Source organism: Vombatus ursinus, unplaced genomic scaffold, assembly GCF_900497805.2.
Source record: "Vombatus ursinus unplaced genomic scaffold, bare-nosed wombat genome assembly UNPS02014832.1, whole genome shotgun sequence".
Classification (NCBI taxonomy): domain Eukaryota; kingdom Metazoa; phylum Chordata; class Mammalia; order Diprotodontia; family Vombatidae; genus Vombatus; species Vombatus ursinus.
Window position 1 is genome coordinate 34,635,957 of NW_020954610.1, and position 20,329 is coordinate 34,656,285.

A 20,329-nucleotide genomic window follows, 5' to 3' on the forward strand; every position below is an offset into this window, starting at 1 on the left:
TCAGTCAGCAAGCATGTATTAAGTGCTTTTTATGTCCCAGCTACTATGCTAAGCCCTGGGAATACAAGCACAAGCAGAAAGACAGTCCCTGCCTCAAGAAGCTTACATTATAACGTGGGAAGATAATACATAAAGGAGAGGTGAAGGTGAGGGAAAGAGATAAAGATAGCCAGCTTGGAAGCATGGTTGAGAAAGTACTGTGGTAATGAATCAGCAGTGCAGCCAGAGAGTAATGAAGACTTCTTTAGCCTAACTTTCCTCCTCAAATTGGAGGTTATGGGAGGAAACATTCAATAAGAAGGCATCTTTAAAGGAAAAAAGTATTTCCAATGAAAAAGTAATCCAGGAATGATGTTAGCTTCTAGAGTAAAGAGGTTTCTCTGTCATGGTAGAGAAAGATCTGTGGAGATTAGAAGTATAGACTAGAGAGAGATGTGGTAAAGAGTTGCTTGGAGCAAAGAGATTAAATGACTTACTTGTCCAGAGTCTCACAACCCCATATGTCAGAAGCAGGATTAAACTCCAAGTGTTACTGACTCTGAGGCTGGTTCTCTAGCCTCTATGTCATCCTGTTTCTTTGGGTAAGTACTACTGCAATACTGTTATCCCCATTTTACAGATGAAGAAGTAGACTAAGAAAGGCTAAATATGACCACATAGCTAGTAAATGTCAGAAGTAGAATTTTAACCCACGTCTTTAGTGCTCCAAGTCCAGCATTCTATACACTATACCATGTTGCTGCATCTAATGGATTGTCCTCAACTACATCTTATCTTCTTAAAAACAATCTGCCTTTAATGGCCCAACTTAACTGTTATATCCGTTATGAAGTTTTCCTCTGATGTTCTATAAACCTTGGGCCACTACAATCACATGCTTCTTTTGTAGTTATTTGTATACATACCTGTTCTCCCTTAGTATATCATAAGTTACTTGAACTCAAGGGACCCTTTCCTCTTCATACATTCAATGAGGATGCCCTAAAGTCATGTATAGAGTAGAAGTGGGAAAGTAGGCATATGGAGTAGTGGTTATATTGGGGGGGGGGGGTGCATATGTGTGTGTGTGTGTGTGTGTGTGTGTGTGTGTGTATTTCTCTTTTTTGTAATATTAAGGTGATTTTCCCCAGGTACTTCATCATCTGATCTTTTAGATATCTTCACAATCATTTCACCTCTACAAGAAATATCTTTAAATTATACTTGGTCCATTTCAGCTTTTTCTTCCCATCTGTTTTCTTATTGGCATTCTTACTTCCTCATACCACATAAAGGAAACTGATATTAAAATCTAAATGTGGTAGTTCCATTGTCTTTTGTGGTGAAAACTTTGTTGTAAAAATCTTTATGGATTTGTTTTATATTTTATCTGTTGTCCTTCCAGTTTAATCTAAGGATTAAATTGAACCCTTAGTATAACTTATTTTTTTTTCTGAACTTTACGTAAAGTTTTTTTTCTGTTCATTACTGCTTGCAATCTTTAAGACTATTTTGTTCATAATCTTCACATACAAAATTTCCAAGCTTGAAATAAATTCATTGGTCAAATTCCCTTTATAACATGCCTGACAAGTGATCATCTAGTCTTTGCCCAAAGACTTCCAGTGATGGGAAAACCTACTATTTCATTGAAGCAACCTATTTAATTTTTGGATAGTTCTAATTTTTTTAAATGAAGCTTAAGGGAAATTGTTAAGGATTTTTTTTTTCATTTAGAGGAAGCCTAACAATTTTCCTCCATAAGATTTTACAAATTAGTTTATATTCTAAACTCTTGTTGCCTTTGTCTGCCATGTTTGCCAGAAAAGGCAGCTTCTAGAATCATTTGCTTTCCTCATCATGGACCAATTTACATCAGTTGAATTCTTTGGGAAGTGATGGTAGTCTCTATTGATGTCCATTCTTTAATACATTTTAGATTTTTTGGCGTCAACACCTTGTTAAATAGATCCATTTGGAGTTGCCTTTGTTATATACCTTATCTTCTCATTTTTATCTTTCTCATTTGGAATTGATTTTGATACTTGCTCTAGAAGGTCAGTGATCTAATATAGAAAAACAGCTAACTTTAAAATGATGCTCACATCAGTAATAAGTCATTTACTATTTACTAAAATATAAGCAATTTCATTTTTATAATGCTGTTTGGTGCTCATCAACTCCTGTGCCACTTCACTCTCAAATTTTTCTTAGAATTTCTCTATCTCTGTATTTTCTTCAATAAATGTTGGCACTGAAGCAGCAGTTATCTTCGTGGTAGCTTTCTTTTCCCTATGTTTTTCATAAGCTCTGCATACAAGATAACCGAATGTGCCATAAAATGACATTTCTTGTTGTCTTTGGTTGCATGATAAAATCTAGTATGCCAATGCTTTTATTTTCCTCTCTAAGAAAACCTGTGAGATATCTTTCCATTTAGCTTCCTTGTGAGTACTGGTTTCATTTATATTGAAAATGTCGAAGTTTGTATGATTTTATGTCTCCTGTAGTAGATTCATTTGTTGACCACTGAAAAAAGACCTCATGTTTAGAAATATGATCAGTTAACATTTATAGACAATCTAAAAACTATATGATTCCTAGAGTCATCTGTCATCATTTTTTTTTTTGCTACTTTGGAACTACAACTGCAGAAGGTAAAGGGGTGCTTTCAAATTTAGGCTGTTTTGTAGTCTTCTTTGTTTTCTGAGTTGTGTTGCAAGACAATATGTTCCAGGAAAGTTTAAAAAAAAGACTTTTAAAATTTTACAAAGATTGTATTTATGAATGTTACCAAATGAAATTTGAGATGGAGTATGGAGAACCTGTAGTTTATTCTTTTTTTTTTTTGCTTTTTGCTAGGCAATTGGTGTTAAGTGACTTGCCTAGGGTCACACAGCTAGTACATGTTGTGTGTTGTGTGTCTGAGATCATATTTGAACTCGGGTCCTCCTGACTTCAAGGCCAGAGCTCTATCCACTGTGCCACCTAGCTGCCCCTTGTAGTTTATTCTTGATGATTATTCTTTTAAATAATAGAAAAAACTTTTTAAAGATGGTATTCATCTATTTCATTTCTATATTGACTGAGCCCAAAATGTCTAAAATTCTCAATTTATACCTGAGAAGAGAGAAGAGTATATAAGAAGTTGGGGTTCAGGTTTACTTATAAAAGAAGTTAAATAAGGCATGATTTCAAAGCAGATTTTTTTTTTTTGGGTGAGGCAATTGGAGTTAAGTGACTTGCCCAGAGTCACACAGCTAGTGAGTGTTATGTGTCTGAGGTCGGATTTGAACTCGGATCTTCCTGACTCCAGGGCCAGTGCTCTATTTACTGCGCCACCTAGCGGCCCCTCAAAGCAGATTTTTTTAGAAAGCTTTTTTATTTTTTACAGAAATGTTTTAAAATAAAGATTTCTAAAGTTATGACAGTGAAGTAAGAAAGTGATGATGAAAGGGAATAAAAAAATAAGAAGAGATAATTATTAAATAATTCCTGGAAAAATGATTTCGCTTACTAATATACTTAGCATGTATTTCTCTTAAATCAGAAATATCATTCATAAGAATAACAGGTACCAATACAAGTTGTAATCAACTTGTAACTACAATCAAGAATCTGATTTTGCAGGTGTAAGAATTCCCTCCGTCTAATGCAGAATAGCACCTCATCTCTAAATTGTTAGTTAAGTCTTAGAGAGCAGAATGAAGTTCAGCGAGATTAAGCGACTTACCCTAGTCACCTCACAAGCAATTGTCAAAGGTGGAATTTGAATATAGGTCTTCTTCACAAAGCTGCTTCTCATCCAAATAGTATTGCATCAGGAACTTATCTTTGAAAAAAATTGTTTTGGGTATTTGATTTTTAAAGAGAATCCAGCTAGCATGACATCTAATGATGGGTGCATAAGAACTTCTAGAAGAAGGCCTTCTTTTCTAGTGAATTCTTTAAAAGTGTCCATAAAAGATATAAGTAGACCACAAGTTACTTGATTATTTATAAACAATCTTTAACCCATTAGAAAAAAATCAGCATACACATGGGGCAATTTCCTCCTGAATAAATTCTATTTACATGGTAGTAAGAAATTAGACCTTCTTAAAGTATATAGTAAAACTTTGAGTGCCATAAGAGAGTATTCCCAGCTATTCTCCATTTTTTACTCTCACTGACTTGTTTATGTAGTATGTCAGGACAATGTGTAGTGACAGTATTTATTTTTATTAGTATACATAATTCAGTATTCATCTAATGGAGAGGAAAAATGTCAAATAAAAGTGAGCTATTACAGTTATGGTGCAATATACCTAAATTCCATCTTTACAGCACTTTCAACCTCCTTTCTCAGTTTTTATTGGAACAAGTTTTTTTTTTTTTAATTTAATAAAACAATGATATTACATCTAAATAATTGTAACCATTAACATCAATACTTAAGTTTGGATCTAAGTTTTTTTTTTATTAGATCCCTGTGTATATTTATAATTAAAGAAAGCTACAATCTACTTATAGCACCTCACAGGTATTATTGTTGTGTGTGACTCAGATTTGATTAAAAGGAGTTCTGCATTATACTAGGTATGCAACAGAATCATTTACACAAATATGCACCCAAAATCTCTTTTTCTTCCTTATGAATTTTAGGGGCCTGTAGCAATGAGAGTGGCAAAGCTAGCCATCAACCAAGGCATGGAGGTAAGTTCATTGGAACCTTTGTTGTTGTGGGAAAGCGTTTAGTGAGGATTTAAAATAACATATGTTTTGAGATCTGTAAGTTATTTATAGCTTTTGAAATTATATTTGTTTGCAAAATTCAGGTCAAGTATAACAGATAGTGTTGGTTCCAAGATATGAAAAATATAGCACACATCCTTCTTTTTTGTTAAATGCTATTAAACCAGAAAAGTGAATAATAACACAAGCTATTAGACATAATCATCATGATCATGTTAAGCAGTTTAGTGTAATCTTTTCTTGGGAAATAATATTCTGTAGAGGCTGTTGGGAGAAGTCATTTGAATGTTTAGGAAGTGCTTTTTGTGTCTAAATGAAATATAAAAGAATAAAGAAAATAAATATCACTTAATACAGTGATTTGCTATTTAGAAAATAAAAAGTGTGACTGTTCTTTTTGTAGCTCCATTGTTGATTTTATTCTCCTGATGTTATGGTTGGTACTGATTTTTAATTTGGTAGTAACAGACCTCAGTAATCGTTCTCTTAACACAGTGATATCTCCCTCCTCGCTCCTATTACCTCTTGCTTTCCCTCATTTCCCTCAAAACTCAGTTCAAATCTCACCTTTTGCTGGTAGCCCTTACTTGTGTTACCCACCTTCAAGTTTCTAGGGCCTTTCCTTTAAGATTGCCTTCCATTTACTATATATATATATATATATATATCTTGTATTTACTTAAATATTTCCATGTTGTCTCTTTTGGTGTGTTCCTTGATAGATCAAGGTATGCTCCTTGATAAATCAAGGACTGTTTTGCAAAGCATAGTTCTAGTTCACATAGGTAAACACTTAATGAACTCATCTTATTCCCTACAGACTGTGGGATGATCTATGAACCTGAGAGAATGTACAGTCAATTAATGAAAAGGTCAGAAGATGGATTGCATTCCCACTTTTCTCACAAATAATCAATCTCAGCACCCTCATTACCTGTTATCACCCATACTACCCTATTGTTTCCTTCCTCCCCATGCTGGCTTTACTGTGTAGGCTCCTAGTCTCTTCACTTTTGCATCAGGCCCCAGCCCTTCAGAGTACTTATAATCTAATCACTATTCAGGCACCCACAGCAGCTACCTTTAAGAAAATTCTCTCATTTATTCCAGTAAACTCAAACTCTGGCCCCAGAGGCCGTGATGCTTACCCCTTGGATAACTCTGTGTTTCTAGGCAGTGTCCAGTGAGTAGTAGGACAGAGTAAGTCATGTTATAGTTTTCATCTTTCTTCTCAAACCCACCCCTCTTTTGAAAATTCTTATTTCTATCAAGAATACCACCAGTCTTGCAGGTTCTCAATATCCCTGTTATCCTCTCTTCTTCCTTCCCACTAACTTCACATATTCACTGGCTTGCCAATATCTTATTATTTCTGCCTTGATATCTCTTATATCTGTCATCTCTCCCTATTCACACAGACTCCATCCTAACTCCAGGCCCTAATCTCATCATGTCTCTTCTGGATTATTGCAGTAGTATTCTAATTGATCTCCCTGTTTCAAGTTTCTGCCTACTCCAATGCAGCCTTCAAACATCCACAAAAGGGAAATTTCCTGAAGTGAAGATTTGACCATGTTACTTATTCTGTTGATTCTAGGATCATATGTAAACTCCTCTGTTTGTTATTTAAAGACCCTCACAGTCCAGGTCCAGTGTATCTTTCCGACCTTATTATACATTACTCTGTTTCATGCACTCTAACTTTCAGCTAAACTGACCCTCTTATTATTACTGACCCCATTATTATTCCTCACATGTGACAGTCCTTTTCCATTTTCTATGTCTTTACATTAGCTACTCCCATGTCTTCAATTCTGCCCCTTATAATCCTTAGTTTCCTTCAAGACTCAGTTTAAGAATCACGTTCTAAGCGAAGCTACTCTCTATGCCCCCAGCTCCTATTATTTTCCCTCTCAAAACTACCTTGTATTTATTTTGTATATGTGTATACGTACATATTTATTTATGTACGTGTTGATGCACCTAAACAGAATGCAAGTTCCGTGAGGACAGGGACTCATTCATAGATTTCTAGGATCATGGATTTAGAGTTGGAAGGGACCTTAGAGATCATCAAGTATCTCATTGTGCAGATGAGAATACTAATGCTGGAGAGGTTAAGTGACTTGCCCAGGGTCACATAGGTAATAAGTATCTTAATTTGAACCCAAGTCTTCTTAATTCCGTGTTCTACACTGTCTGCTACACCATTCTTCTTCTCATTTTTATCTTTGTGTCTCTAGGACCTGGCATAATTCCTTACACATAGTTAGCACTTAAATGCTTGTTGATGGATCAATTGATCATTGGAAGGAACTCCCAAATCTATTAGATCACAGACTGATTTGCATATTTTAGAGATTCATCTGCTTTGTTTCAATATCCACAAATTTAGCCAAGTCCTCAAATTCATGAAATAAGCCATAGGATAAGATGAAAGGAGGGAGATGGTAGAATAAACAGGGGGGAAAATAGGATAGAGGGAAATATAAAATTAGTACCATACCTGTGAAAAATATTTTACAGCAAGTTTCTCTGATAAAGGTCTCATTTCTCAAATATGTAGAGAACTGAATCAAATTTATAAAAATAAGAGGCATTCTCCAATTGATAAATGGTCAAAGGATATGAACAGGCAGTTTTCAGACAAAGTAATCAAAGCTATCTATAGTTATGTGAAAAAATGCTCTAAATCACTATTGATTAGAGAAATGGAAATTAAAGTAACTCTGAGGTACCACCTTATATCTGTCAGATTGGCTAATATGATAGAAAAGAGAAATGACAAATGTTGGAGGACAAGGGGGACAAGAGATATCAATGCACTGTTGGTGCATTATTTTATGGAGTAATCACACAGGACAAGCACTCACATGGTGGTGAGAAGAAGCAATACAAGGACATTCTCAAGGTTTCTCTTAAGAACTTTGGAATTGGGGGAGGCAGAGCCAAGATGACATAGTAAAAACAGTGACTTGCTTGAGCTCTCTCCCAAACCCCTCCAAATACCTATGAAAAATGGCTCTAAACAAATTCTAAAGCAGCAGAACCCACAAAAAGACGAAGTGAAACAAATTTCCAGCCCAAGACAACCTGGATGGTTGATCAGAAAGGTATATCGTGCCGGGCTGGGAGAGGAACGCAGTTTGGCATGGGCTGGAGCAGGCCTCAGAGGACTGAATCATGGGCAGCTGTGGCAGTTTCCAAAACTGTCATCCCACAAACGCCAAAGACAACCTACAAGGTCAGTGGGAAAAGTCTTTTTCTGCAGTGGTGAGAGAGAAATGCGGCGGGGTCACAGCCCCAATCCCTGGGGTGGCGGCTGCTTCCTGAGCTTCGGGCCCACAGACTGAAGGGGAATCGAGTGCCTGATCAGAGGGGAATTGCAGAGATCTCTCTGTTGGTGCAGGATTCTCTTGCTTTGCCCATGCTTGGATCTGGGTCACAGTTCTGGGTGGCAGTCCTGGGGTGAGGAGGAGTGCTGGTGTGGTGCAGCTTATAGTGGCGGTGGAGAGAAAATCCTCCTCACAGATCCAAGACACAGAAGAGTGCTTTGGTCATTCATAGACCAGAGCACAGGCCAGGAAATGAGTAAACACCTCGCCCTTGATCTCAGCACCTTGGAAGATCTGAAAATTTACAGGTCCCTAGAAGTATCTCTGAAAACAGCTGCACAAAACCACTGAAGCTTGGAACAGTACATTCTCCACACTGGAAACAGACCCCTACCTTAACAAAGAGTTTATAACTCAAATAATTGGCTGGGATCATGAGCAAGCAGCACAAAAAGAGTCAGACTATATTATATTACTTTGGTAACAAAGAAGATCAAAACATACAACCAGAAGAAAACAAAGCCAAAGCTTCTATATCCAAAGCCTCCAAGAAAAATGTGAATTGGTCCCAGGCCATGGAAGAGCTCAAAAAGGAGTTTGAGAAGCAAGTAAGACAAGTAGAGGAAAAACTGAGAGTGATGCTAAAGGAGATCCAAAAAAATACTGAGGAAAATAACACCTTAAAAAATAGCCTAACAGAAATGGCAAAAGAGGTCCAAAAAGCCAATAAGGAGAAGATGCCCTAAAAAACAAAGTTGGCCAAATGGAAAAGGAAGTCCGAAAGCTTACTGAAGAAAATACTTCCTTAAAAATTAGAATGGAGCAACTGGAAGCTAGTAAATTTATGAGAAATCAAGGCACTGTAAAACTAATCCAAAAGAATGAAAAAATAGAAGAGAATGTGAAATATCTCATTAGAAAAACAACTGAACTGGAAAATAGATCCAGGAGAGAGAATTCAAAAATTATTGGACTGTCTGAAAGCTATGATCAAAAAAAGAGCCTGGACATCATCTTTCAAGAAATTATCAAGGAAAACTGCCCTGATATTTTAGAACCAGAGGGCTAGATAGAAATTGAAAGAATCCACTGATCACCTCCTGAAAGAGATCCCCAAAGGAAGACTTCTAGGAATATTGTAGCCAAATTCCAGAATTTCTAGGTCAAGGAGAAAATATTGCAGGCAGCCAGAAAGAAACAATTCAAGTATTGTGGAAACACAGTCAGGATAACACAAGATTAAGGGATCAGAGGGCATGGAGTATGATATTCCGGAGGGCAAAGGAGATAGGATTACAACCAAGAATCGCCTACCCAGCAAAACTGAGTATAATCCTTCAGGGTAAAAAAATGGTAATTCAGTGAACTAGGGTACTTTCAGGCATTCTTGAGGAAAAGACCAGAGCTGAATAGAAAATTTGACTTTCAAATACAAGACTCAAGTGAAACATGGATGAGGTAAACGGGAAAGAGAAATCATAAGAGACTTATTAAGGTTGAACTGTTTACATTCCTGCATGGAAAGATGATATTTGTAATTCATGAGTCCTTTGTCAGTATTAGGGTAGTGGGAGGGAAAAAAAATTATATGTATGCATAGGTAGATAGATAGATAGAGGACACAGGGTAAGTTGAAGATGAAAGGGTGATAATCTGGAAAATAAAATTAAGGGGGGAGAGAGGATTATACTGGAAGAAGGAGAAAGGGAGAGGTAGAATGGGGTAAATTATCTCACATGAAACAGACAAGAAAAGGCTTTTCCAGTGGAGAAATGGGGGAAGGTGAGAGGGAATGAGTGAATCTTATTCTCATAAGATTTGGCTTAAGGAGGGAATAACATACACAGTGGGGTATGGAAATCTGTCTTACCCTACAGGAAAATAAGGGGGGGAAGAGGCAAGAGAGCAGGGGGTTGATAGAGGGGAGGGCAGATTGGAGGAGGGCATAATCAGAAGCAAACAATTCTGAGGAGGGACAGGGTCAAAAGAGAGAATAGAATAAATGGGGGGCGGTAGGATAGGATGAAGGGAAATATACTTAGTTTTTCACAACATGGCTACTATGGAAGTGTTTTGCATGAGTACACATCTATAACCTGAAACGAGATGCTTGCCTTTTAAATGAGGGTAGGTGGGGAGGGAGGAAGGGAGAAAATTTGTAACCCAGAGTTTTAAAAACACATGTTAAAAAATTAAAAAAAAAAGAATTTTAAATGTTGAAAAAAAAATTTTTAAATATTAAAAAAAAAACAACTTTGGAATTGATTGTGTGACGTGGGAGACACTGGCACAGGACCACCCAGCATGACATGCCCTCATTAGAGGTAATGCTGTACTCTGTGAGCAAAATAGAATTGAAGTAGCTCAAAACAAACATGAAATGCACAAATTGGAAATTGAGGGGATGTCCATCAACTGGGGCATGACTGAGTAAGTTATAGTATGTGATTATGATGGAATATTGTTGTACTGTAAGAAATGATGAGCAGGATGCTCTCAGAAAAACCTGGAAAAACTTACATAAACTGATACAAAGTGAAATGAGCAGAACCAAGAGAATGTCATATACGGTAACAGCAATATTGTATGGTGGTCAACTGGGGAAAATGTAGCTACTCCCAGCAATGCAAGATCCAAGACAATTCTGAAGGATTTAAAAAGAAAAATGGTACCCATCTCTAGAGAAAGAACTGATAGAGTCTGAATGCTGATTGAAGCAGACTTTTCTTTTTCTTTTTTTGGCGGGGGGAATCTTTTCTTTCTTACCATGACTAATATGGTAATATGTTTTTCATGATTATACATGTATAACCTATATCAAATTGCTTGCCTTTTCAATGAAGGATGAAGGGAGGCTGGGAGAGGGAATTTGGAACTCAGAATTTTTAAAAATGAATGTTAAAAATTGTTTTTCCATGAAATTAGCAAAAAAAAGTTAAATGTTTACATTAAAAAAAAAGTTCTGTTAGGAAGCTGTTTTAATAGTTTAGGAATTAGTATGAGTAGTTCCCTGGACTAGTATAGTAACAGTGCTGGTATAGAAAAGAAGAGGTGGATTCAAGAAATATTGTAGAGGCAGATGGAGTGGGTTAGATTAAAGTGTCATGTGAAAGGTAGAGGAGAGGAAAACATCAAAGATAGCACAGGATTTCAAATATGAATGTTTGGACAGATGGCTTTGCCCTAATTGAAGGAAAACAAGTTTAAGAGAAGAAATAAAAAACTTCATTTGGGGCATGCTGAATTTGAGCCATAGGCGGGAGATGTACTGTAGACAGTTAGATCTAAATATAGAGAGTTGAAATTATTATTTGTACTTTATTCCCAGAGAGGACCCCCGACATCAGGAGGGTGATGTCCTGACTTGCAAGTAAATTGGATTTACGTGAGGCAGGGCTTTGTAAAGTCATCAACCTCACTCTTACCTCCAGAGTTAACTGAGTCCAGTGGCACGACGTAGATCAGGATGACTGGAGATGGCCCCAGATGCAGTAGGATTCTTTGGCCTTTCTAAGCTAAGGTTTTTCCCAGGTTTCAGTTTGTCTGAGGCAACACCCATTCAATGATTTAAGGCTAGGTAAGAATTGAGGTAAAAGATGACTTAGTTTGCCTACTCAAAGAATCAGTCTGGGAGGGGAAGACCCTCAGGGTTTCTGGCCAGAACAGAAACAATTGCTATTTGTACTCACTCTGAGCCATCAAAACCTAAACAATGAGCAAGAGAAGCTTGGGCTGGGGCCTGCTATTGGTCAGTCAATGAGAGCCAGAGTGATTTGGGTTTAAAGCATAGTCAGGCTCCATTTGAATCCCAATGAACTTTATCAAAGCCTGGTTTTCCAGAGTTCTATTTCAAGAAGATATAAATTAAACTATATGAGACAAAAGAGCTAATTGTCCAGTTTTTCAAAGAAAAAAAATTATAGAATAAATAAATAGGGAAGAGAAAAAAAAATCTAGCCACCAAACCCCATGATATTTTGTGAGATTTTAAGCAATCAAAATTTATATTCCTTTGGACAAAGCATGTGGACAGAGGGAGAGGAGGGAAGAAGGAAGGAACAAAGGAAGGAAATAGAGCATTGCCCAACTGGAACTGGCCAGTTCTTAGTCCTTGAAAAGGACCAATGACATCAGGGCAATGATGTCTTGACTTGCTAGTGAATTGGATTTAAGTGAGGCAGGGCTTTATGAAGTCATCAGCCTCCCTCTCTCCTCCAGAGTCATCTGAGTCCAGTGGCAAGGCATAGGTCAGGATGACTGGAGATGACCCCCAGAAGCAGTGGGAGACCTTGGCCTTTTTAGGCTATGATCTTTCCCAGATCTCAGTTTCAGAGATTTGAGATACAAAGAGATATCTGAATCAGGAAATGAGTAAAATCTACAGTGGAGGAAGTATATATAGAGGGAAGAAAAAAAATGAAGGCTAGGAACAAGACCTTAGAAAACACCTACTTAAAGGGAATGGGTAGAGGAACACAGGAAGGGCCTGTTAGGAGCAGTAGTAAAGGGAGACCAGCCAAGATGATGGAGTAGGAAGAAGCAGTGCAACATAGATTCCTCTCCATCTATTGTAACAAAGATCTCAGACATTCAACAAACTAAGTAGTGGTCAGAAATCTAAGGAAAAAACCACAATGGGTCATCTGTTCAGCACAAGATAAAAAATTTAAACCACAGAGCAAGAACTCTAAAACAGTTCCAGGTGGGCTAGGATCAGTGTCCCGAACCTCAAGAGTAGAGCAGGGCTGTTGCTCTGACCCTGGAATCAAGTTTGGGATCTTATATTCACCCCAGGGTACAGTGTCCACAGCTCTTTCTCAAAAAGGAACCTTCAACTTAGTCCCTTTGGCAAAGAATAGGGCTGTAGTGCTATCCATCTAACCCGGGAGAAGAAGTATCTAAGCCAGACCCTGGTAAGCATAACAGGTCCACAGAATGTCACACTAACCCAGGAGAGAGGGAATCTTGGAGCCATGCAACAGGATCAGAATAAGGTTGAGGCCCTGTCTCTCCAAACCAGAGGAGAGGATCTTAGAAGCAGACTTGAGGAATAGAACAGGACAAAGCACTGTACCTCTGATCCTAGCAAGACCAGGTCCCAGAACACCAGATAGGTTGGACCAGACTATAGAAACCACAACAGGCTCACCAGAAGTGCACATAACCTGGCCTTAATACAAAATCCCAAATAAGGCTAGAAGAATAAGTAAGAAAAAAAAATAGAGAACTGCTGTGATACTAGGGATGCCCAAGACTCAAATTCAAAAGAGAAAGATAATTCCACATATACCTATGAGTAAGGTCTCAAAGAAAAACATAACTAGGCTACAAAATAAATTAGAATCCCTAGAAGAAATGAAGCAAGAGTTTAAAAAGGAATTTTAAGGTGAATAATTTTAAATGAAAGAGTGCTAGAAGAAAGAATTAGAAGAGAAATAAGAGCTACAGAGGAAAGACTTGAATAAAAAAGTAACTACTTTGCACAAGACAGAAAAGTACTCTTAACAAGTAAGAGACTCCTTAAAAATTAGAATGGACCAAGTAGAAACTAATGACTCCATTAAATGATCAGAAACATTTTAAAAGTCAGAAGATTAGAGGAAGGATAGAAATAGAAAAAAAGTATAGCATATATCATATCATGTAAACAATTGAACTTGAAAAAAAGATCATGAAAAAAATTGTTCAGACAATTACGTGCCAATAAAACTGATGAATAAAAGACAAATATTTATAAAAACAAAAATACCCAAATTAAAGACAAATTGGAGAATTTAAATAATCCAGTTGAAACACAGGAAAAAAAAACAAAATTGCTAATTTTTGAAGGTGATGTGATAGCTTAGGTAATGCTATGGATTAACTAAAAATTAATGGAAACATTCAACAAAGTTGCAGGATATAAAATAATTCCATATAAATCATTGGTATTTCTATCTATTACCAACAGAACTCAACAGGAAGCAGTAGGAAGAGAAATTGCATTTAAAGTAAATATAAAATATCTAAAACATTTGAGAGTCTATCTACCAATATAGACAGACACTTTATAAATGAAACAACAAAACACTCTTTACACATATATAGACATAACTAGTTGGAGGAATAGTAATTGTTCATTGTTTGGCCAAGCCAGTATAATAAAGATGGTAATACCACTGAAATCACTGTACTTATGCAGTGCCATACATTTCAAACTTCAAAAAGGTCACTTTGTAGAATTTTTTAAAAAATAACAGAAGAAAGGAAAAAATTCATCTAGAGGGACAAAAGATTAAGAATCCCAAAGGAAATTAAGTGGGAAGGAAGAGAACATAGTAAGACCAGATATCAAACCATACTATAAACCAATAATCATCAAAACAGTTTGGAACTGGTTAAAAATTTTGTTTTTTGATCTATGAAACAGATTAGGTACTCAACATATTGAAGCAAATCAACCTAGTATCCTAGTGTTCAATTAACCAAAAGACCACAGCCACAGCAATAAAAACTCATAATTATTTAAAAAAAAAAAACTACTGGGAAAACAATAGCAGTATGGCAGAAACTAGCTTTTTAGCCCTACTCCTAACACCATATAACAAGATTGTTGTTTTTTGTCTTTCATTCTCAAAGAAGACCATGACATCAGGGATGTGATGCCATGACATGCAAGTGAATTGGATTTAAGTGAGGGAGGGCTGTGCAAAGTCACCAGCCTCACTTTCTCCTCCAGAGAAAGTAGTAGTAATAGGGTGGTAGATGTGAATAGCATGAACCTCAAAGGAAGAGAAGTTACTGAGTAAGGGAGGTATGGGTAGAACCTCAAAGTGGCAATGGGGAATCAAGCATTAACTCTACACTCCTGTAGATCATCATCCAAACTCCCTTCTCCACCCCTACCCACACCATCTGATTTTTCATTCTTATCCCTTTCAATCCTCCCACCCCAAATTTTCAACCTAACTTCACCCAACCCTGTCACTATTCATTTTGTAATACTTTTCCATAAGCAATAAATTTCCTTTCATCTTAAATCTTTTTCTCTCCCACTCCTATCTACTAACTCTTACTCAAGCCAGGCTTCCCACTGATGACACAGACTCCCTGGTCACCTTTTCCAGTCCTGGCTGCACCCTCACTCATTCCCTTCAGTTCACTGGTTGAGGTGGAAGAGTTGAAATACTCCTTGTTTCCCATTGCCACTTCTAGGTTCTCTCCCTGTCTCCATCACTCGGTAACCTTTCTTTGAGGTTAATGTTATTCATATCTACTACCCAATCAAAATCCTGGCACCTGTTGTCTACAGACCCCAGGTCACTCCACTTCTTCCTCAGTGAATTTAGAACCTAGCTCTCATTTTTCTCTCCTTCCCAACTCCTGACCTCATAATAGGGGACATTATTGACTCTCCAAATATCCTAACCACTCAGTTCCTCAACCTTCTCACTTCCCATGACCTATCCCTCTACTTCACCTTAGTCATACACAGATAGTCATACCATTGATCTTGCCATTAGATAGTGAAAAAATTCAGTTAAACCTTGGGTTTGACCAGGGCATTCTGTGGTTAAATTATGGGAAGAGATGAAGAGAAGTGCTTTTCCTTCTAGGACCAAGAGAACATATAACTAATGTCTTTACAGATTCAAAGAAGAAAAGGGAACTTGTTTTTAAAAGATTATTGTGTTAAATGACTGGGTTATAGTATATGTGTCATATGAGTTATTTCTTTCTAAAATAAGTAATATCTTTTTTCCCCAGGTGGACTTAATCACAGGTTTAGCAATAGAAGAAGCCTGTTATGCTCAGGTAATTTTTAAAGTTAAATTAGATTTCAATCAATTTTTTAAAATAATATTTAACAATAGTAGAATGTAAGTTTCTAGAGGGCAGGGATTTAATTTTTTTTTGTTTATCCCCAGTAATTAACATAATTCTTGGCTTATGATATGTTTTTATTATGTGTTTGTTGATTTCATGTAAATAACTCCAACAAGAGTTATCTAGAGATCGATTAAAATTAACACTTTTTAGTGCTTTAGTATTACCAGTGAATTCCTTTGTCCCCCAAATTGAACCAATTCTCTTTACTAGATTGTATTAATTATGAAAACTTCTTAAATATTTAGATTGCTCTTATATGTGTTTGTAGCAGTAATCTGGTAATTTAGTCTAATATAGGTCTTATCCTGCGCCAGAGGTCTCAAATTCAAGGCAAGCAGAGCCTGGAATGTATATTCCCAGTGCTGGCAAGAACTAGATAAAATGTAATTGGGAAATGTTTAACAAAATAAATAAAAATACAATAAAACATTGATAATACTAATTTGTGGTTTTCTAAGCCAATATGCAGCTGTCAGAGATCTGTTTCTATTTGAGTTTGACACCATTGGCCTACACCAAAATCAGGTTAGAATATTGGTCCTTGAGCGGAATTCAGTATTTTGATTAGTTATCTACCTAATTAATATCTTCTCAGTTGTTAAAAGTTCAATACAATGAACTATAGTTCTGAGTCCTTTCCCAACCTTTTGAAGTAATTATTTTAAATAGTGTATTTACTTTGGCAGTTAAAAGTAGATGTAATGTATAAACCATGTGAGTTTTTATAATTTTTCTCCACAAAATTTAAATTCATTTTAGGTCATGTTTGCACTTACCTGAAAAAGCAAAATATATTTTTGTGTAGTTCTGAAAATGTAGCTTCCACCTGCTTAGTGGGCTTGAATAAAATAATTTAGAAATCAACATTTTCATATCCCAAAGGAGAAAAAAGCCTCTCAAACCATACTTGATGGGGAAATAACTGAAAGAATTGTGAAAATTATTATTATTGTATTTTTTTCTTTTGCTTTTCTTCTCATAAATTTTATGATCTATAACTTGTTTTTTAAAAAAAAACATAGAGTTTATGTATTTTTTCCATTTATCTGTCATTCCAGCACTTACACATTATTTTGTTGTTCTTAGACTATTTCAACCAAAGACAGACTTGAAGGTCTTCTGGCTTTTAAAGAAAAAAGGCCCCCTCGTTACAAAGGAGAATAAAACACATAGAAGCTTTGTCATTCAAATGTGGTCTCCCTACTTCTAGAAGTACCTTTGTGGTATATCTTGCAAGGTAAATGGACTTATAACCACCAAAATGAAAAGCAGCCTACTTATAGAATGCATTAAACATCTGGAATGTGCTCAACCACGTACTTCATTTAAGTACATACACTGTTACATTCATCCTCGTTCATGAAAATAGCTATATGTACTGACTCAAAGCCAGGTTGTTGGTTTTTTTTTTTCATTTCATGTGTTATTAGGTATCCCATTCCTAATTTTTAAAATGTGAATAATTGCTATAGATCAAGCCTAAGAAATAATGTTAAAATTATGTGTGTCATACTGCATTGAAAAAAATAAAGGTGAACTTCTGAACACCAAAAACGTGAGGTATACCAAATAAAGTTTTAAAGGATTACATAGGAGTTTTCATATACATGTGTTAATGCACACATACAGCTCAGAAAGAAATTAAAAGATAATTGCAAGTTGTAAAATACAAATAAATTTAGTGAAATGAAGCTATATTTGCTTATAAATTATTATCAGTGTTTTGTGTTTTTAATTGAGTAGGTAATTCTATATCAGCTTTTCAGAGAAATGAATTGGAATAGATAAAGTGGGTGTTTAAAAAAAAAACAAAACAGAAGACAAAATTACCAGTTGGTCAGCCAGTTTCAGGCTGTATGATCAAAGCAATATGGTACAGTGCAAAGAGTACTGGGTTTGGAATCCAAGGACCTGGGTTCAAATTGTGCCTTCTTTATACCTATATGACCTTGGGTAAGTGACTTAACCTCTCTGGGTCCCAGTTTTCTCATCTGTAAAATGAAGTAATTTGACTAAATGGTCCCTGAAGTACCTTTCATCTCTAGATCTGTGATCCTATGATGAATAATATTAAGTTAACGTTCAAATATTTCAAGTCAAAAGGCCTTTTTAAGGTTTATAGAAGCATGGAACTTGCATACTCTCCTCCCCCCACCCCCACATTTTTAATGACATTTTTTGGTTTTACATCACCTTAATTTCCCGGAAAACCATCCCTTATAACAAAGAATTCAAGGGAAATTTGGAGAGGCAGTAGCAAGAGGAGGCAAGGTTAAAAAGTTTGGCAAAATTAACATTACCAGACTCACAGTATAGGCAGTGTTGCACACCCATAGCCCTCCATCTCTGCAAAGGGAGATACCATTCCTCTTTCCTTCATAGCCATGCTTAATCATTATAATTACACAACATTCAGTTTTGTTGTTTCTTGTTGTTTCCATTTATATCGTTCTAGTCATTGTGTATGTTTTTCTGGCTATTTACTTAACTCTACATCAGTTCATGTCTTATGTTTCACTATATTCTTCACATTCATAATCATAGCACAGTACAATTTTTCTTATTCAATCGTTTCAGTTGTATCTGACTATTCATGACCCCATTTGGGGTTTTCTTCGCAAAGATACCAGAGTAGTTTGCCATTTCCTTCTCCAGTTCATTTTTCAGATGAGAAAACTCAGGCAAAGAGGGTTAAATGACTTGCCCAGGGTCACACAGCTGGTAAGTGTCTGAGGCCGGATTTGAACTAAGGAAGATGAGTCTTCCTGACTCCGGCCCCATACTTTATCCACTGTAGCACCAAGCTGCACTACAGTACAACTGATTTATCTCAGTTTGTTTGATCATGCCCCAATCAATAGCCATAGACTTTATTTCCAGTACTTGCTACTACAAAAAAAGGGGAACTGCCATCCTTAAAACACTTCCGTTGAGAAAGTGATGTACCTCATTGACATTTTGCCAGAGAACCAAGTTCTTTAAAAAGAAATAGTAGCTCTTTCTACTCCAGAAATTACTTTGTGTATTTTGTTTGTGTACTTACTGATTTGTGTTCTTGTTATCTCCCGTCAATTATTTAAACTCCTTGAGAGCAAGGAAACTCAGCACCTTGCACAGTACCTACCACATAAGGACCAGGCCTTTGATTTCATTAGTTTAGGGAACTCCCAAGTAAAGTTGTACAAATGGGCACCTCCTCTGTAACTTACAGTTTTAGAGGGTTTCTTAGAGTAGTAGTGTCAAACTCAAATAGAAAAGGATCCCTACAGGCCACAAATTGACTTAGAAAGCCCCAAATGATATCGTCTGCATTGTATCGCATTTTTGTTTATTTTGTTAAACATTTTTCAATTGCGTTCTAATCTAGTTTGGCTAGCACACTTCAGTCTACACAAGCCTAAAGTTTGACACCTCTGTCCTAGAGCATCTAGAAGTTAAATGGTTTGCCCAAGATCACATAACCAGTATGTGGGATTTATCCGCTAGATACTTAATAAATTGTTACTGAATGAATAAACTGAATAATCCAAATGTGTCCATGACAACTAGCTTTGGATCATACTGGGGAATAGAACGGAGACTATTTCTTTACAGATTCCTACCCACAAGCCATATGTTCTGACTTCTACAAAGCAGATAAAGTAGCAAAAAATATAATTTTTTAATAATCTCTGTAATGAGATCATAGCTTTGCTTTTACCAAAAGTAAGCATGTAAATGGAGAAAGGGGATGTTGGGTCCACAACACCCTGTCACTGACTAGAACAAACTGGGAAGAAGAGAAGTATGGGTAAGTGGGTTTGAAGCACATATAGAAGGGATTGAGACGTAGCATATGCAAAATGTGCTTAGGGAAAATGGGCATTTAAAAATTAGGAAGTAGTGAAATAATTTTCAATGACTACATTTTAAATCAGTGTCTAAGCCTAGGAAACCCAAGTGTTATCCAAATAGACAATAATATGTTCCCCATTCTCTGCTCTATGAACTATGGAAGTCTAAATTCTTGAAGTGATATATCTTAAATTCTTATTTTTATCTCCATATTCTTTAGATGACCAACTCTTTTATATTTATTGGTTTGTTTTCTTTGTTTGGCTTTATTTTTCCTTTTCATCTTGCTAGAGCCCATTCATTATTAAGATGTCAGAGCACACCTAAAGACTTTTCCTTTCTAAAATTTTGGCATGCTGATTCTTTCACAGGATCATAAATTTGAAACTGTTAGGGACCAGAGAGTCTTGTCTATTCTGAACCCATTTTGTTCAGGTTTGATGCTGGGACAAGATGAGGCAAGTAAATCACTGAACATTTAACAAAAGATGAGGTTTACTTTGCCCAGCACAGTAAGAATATGTGACAAGTATTTATAGCATGGATACAGTGGCTCTTAGCCTCTTTGGAAACATCCC

At 36.3% G+C, this 20,329-nt stretch overlaps 1 protein-coding gene across 1 annotated transcript in view; it reads left to right on the forward strand.

Moving 5' to 3' along the window:
* The window catches only part of AUH (AU RNA binding methylglutaconyl-CoA hydratase), a 177,551-nt gene extending 159,922 nt beyond the window's left edge, over positions 1 to 17,629 (forward strand). The window contains exons 8-10 of the mRNA XM_027839633.1: positions 4,624 to 4,674; positions 15,795 to 15,842; positions 17,004 to 17,629. Of these exons, the coding sequence (XP_027695434.1) occupies positions 4,624 to 4,674; positions 15,795 to 15,842; positions 17,004 to 17,081 (177 nt within the window). The 3' untranslated portion in view covers positions 17,082 to 17,629. The remainder of the gene's footprint in view (positions 1 to 4,623; positions 4,675 to 15,794; positions 15,843 to 17,003) is intronic.
* Positions 17,630 to 20,329: the final 2,700 nt, after the last annotated feature.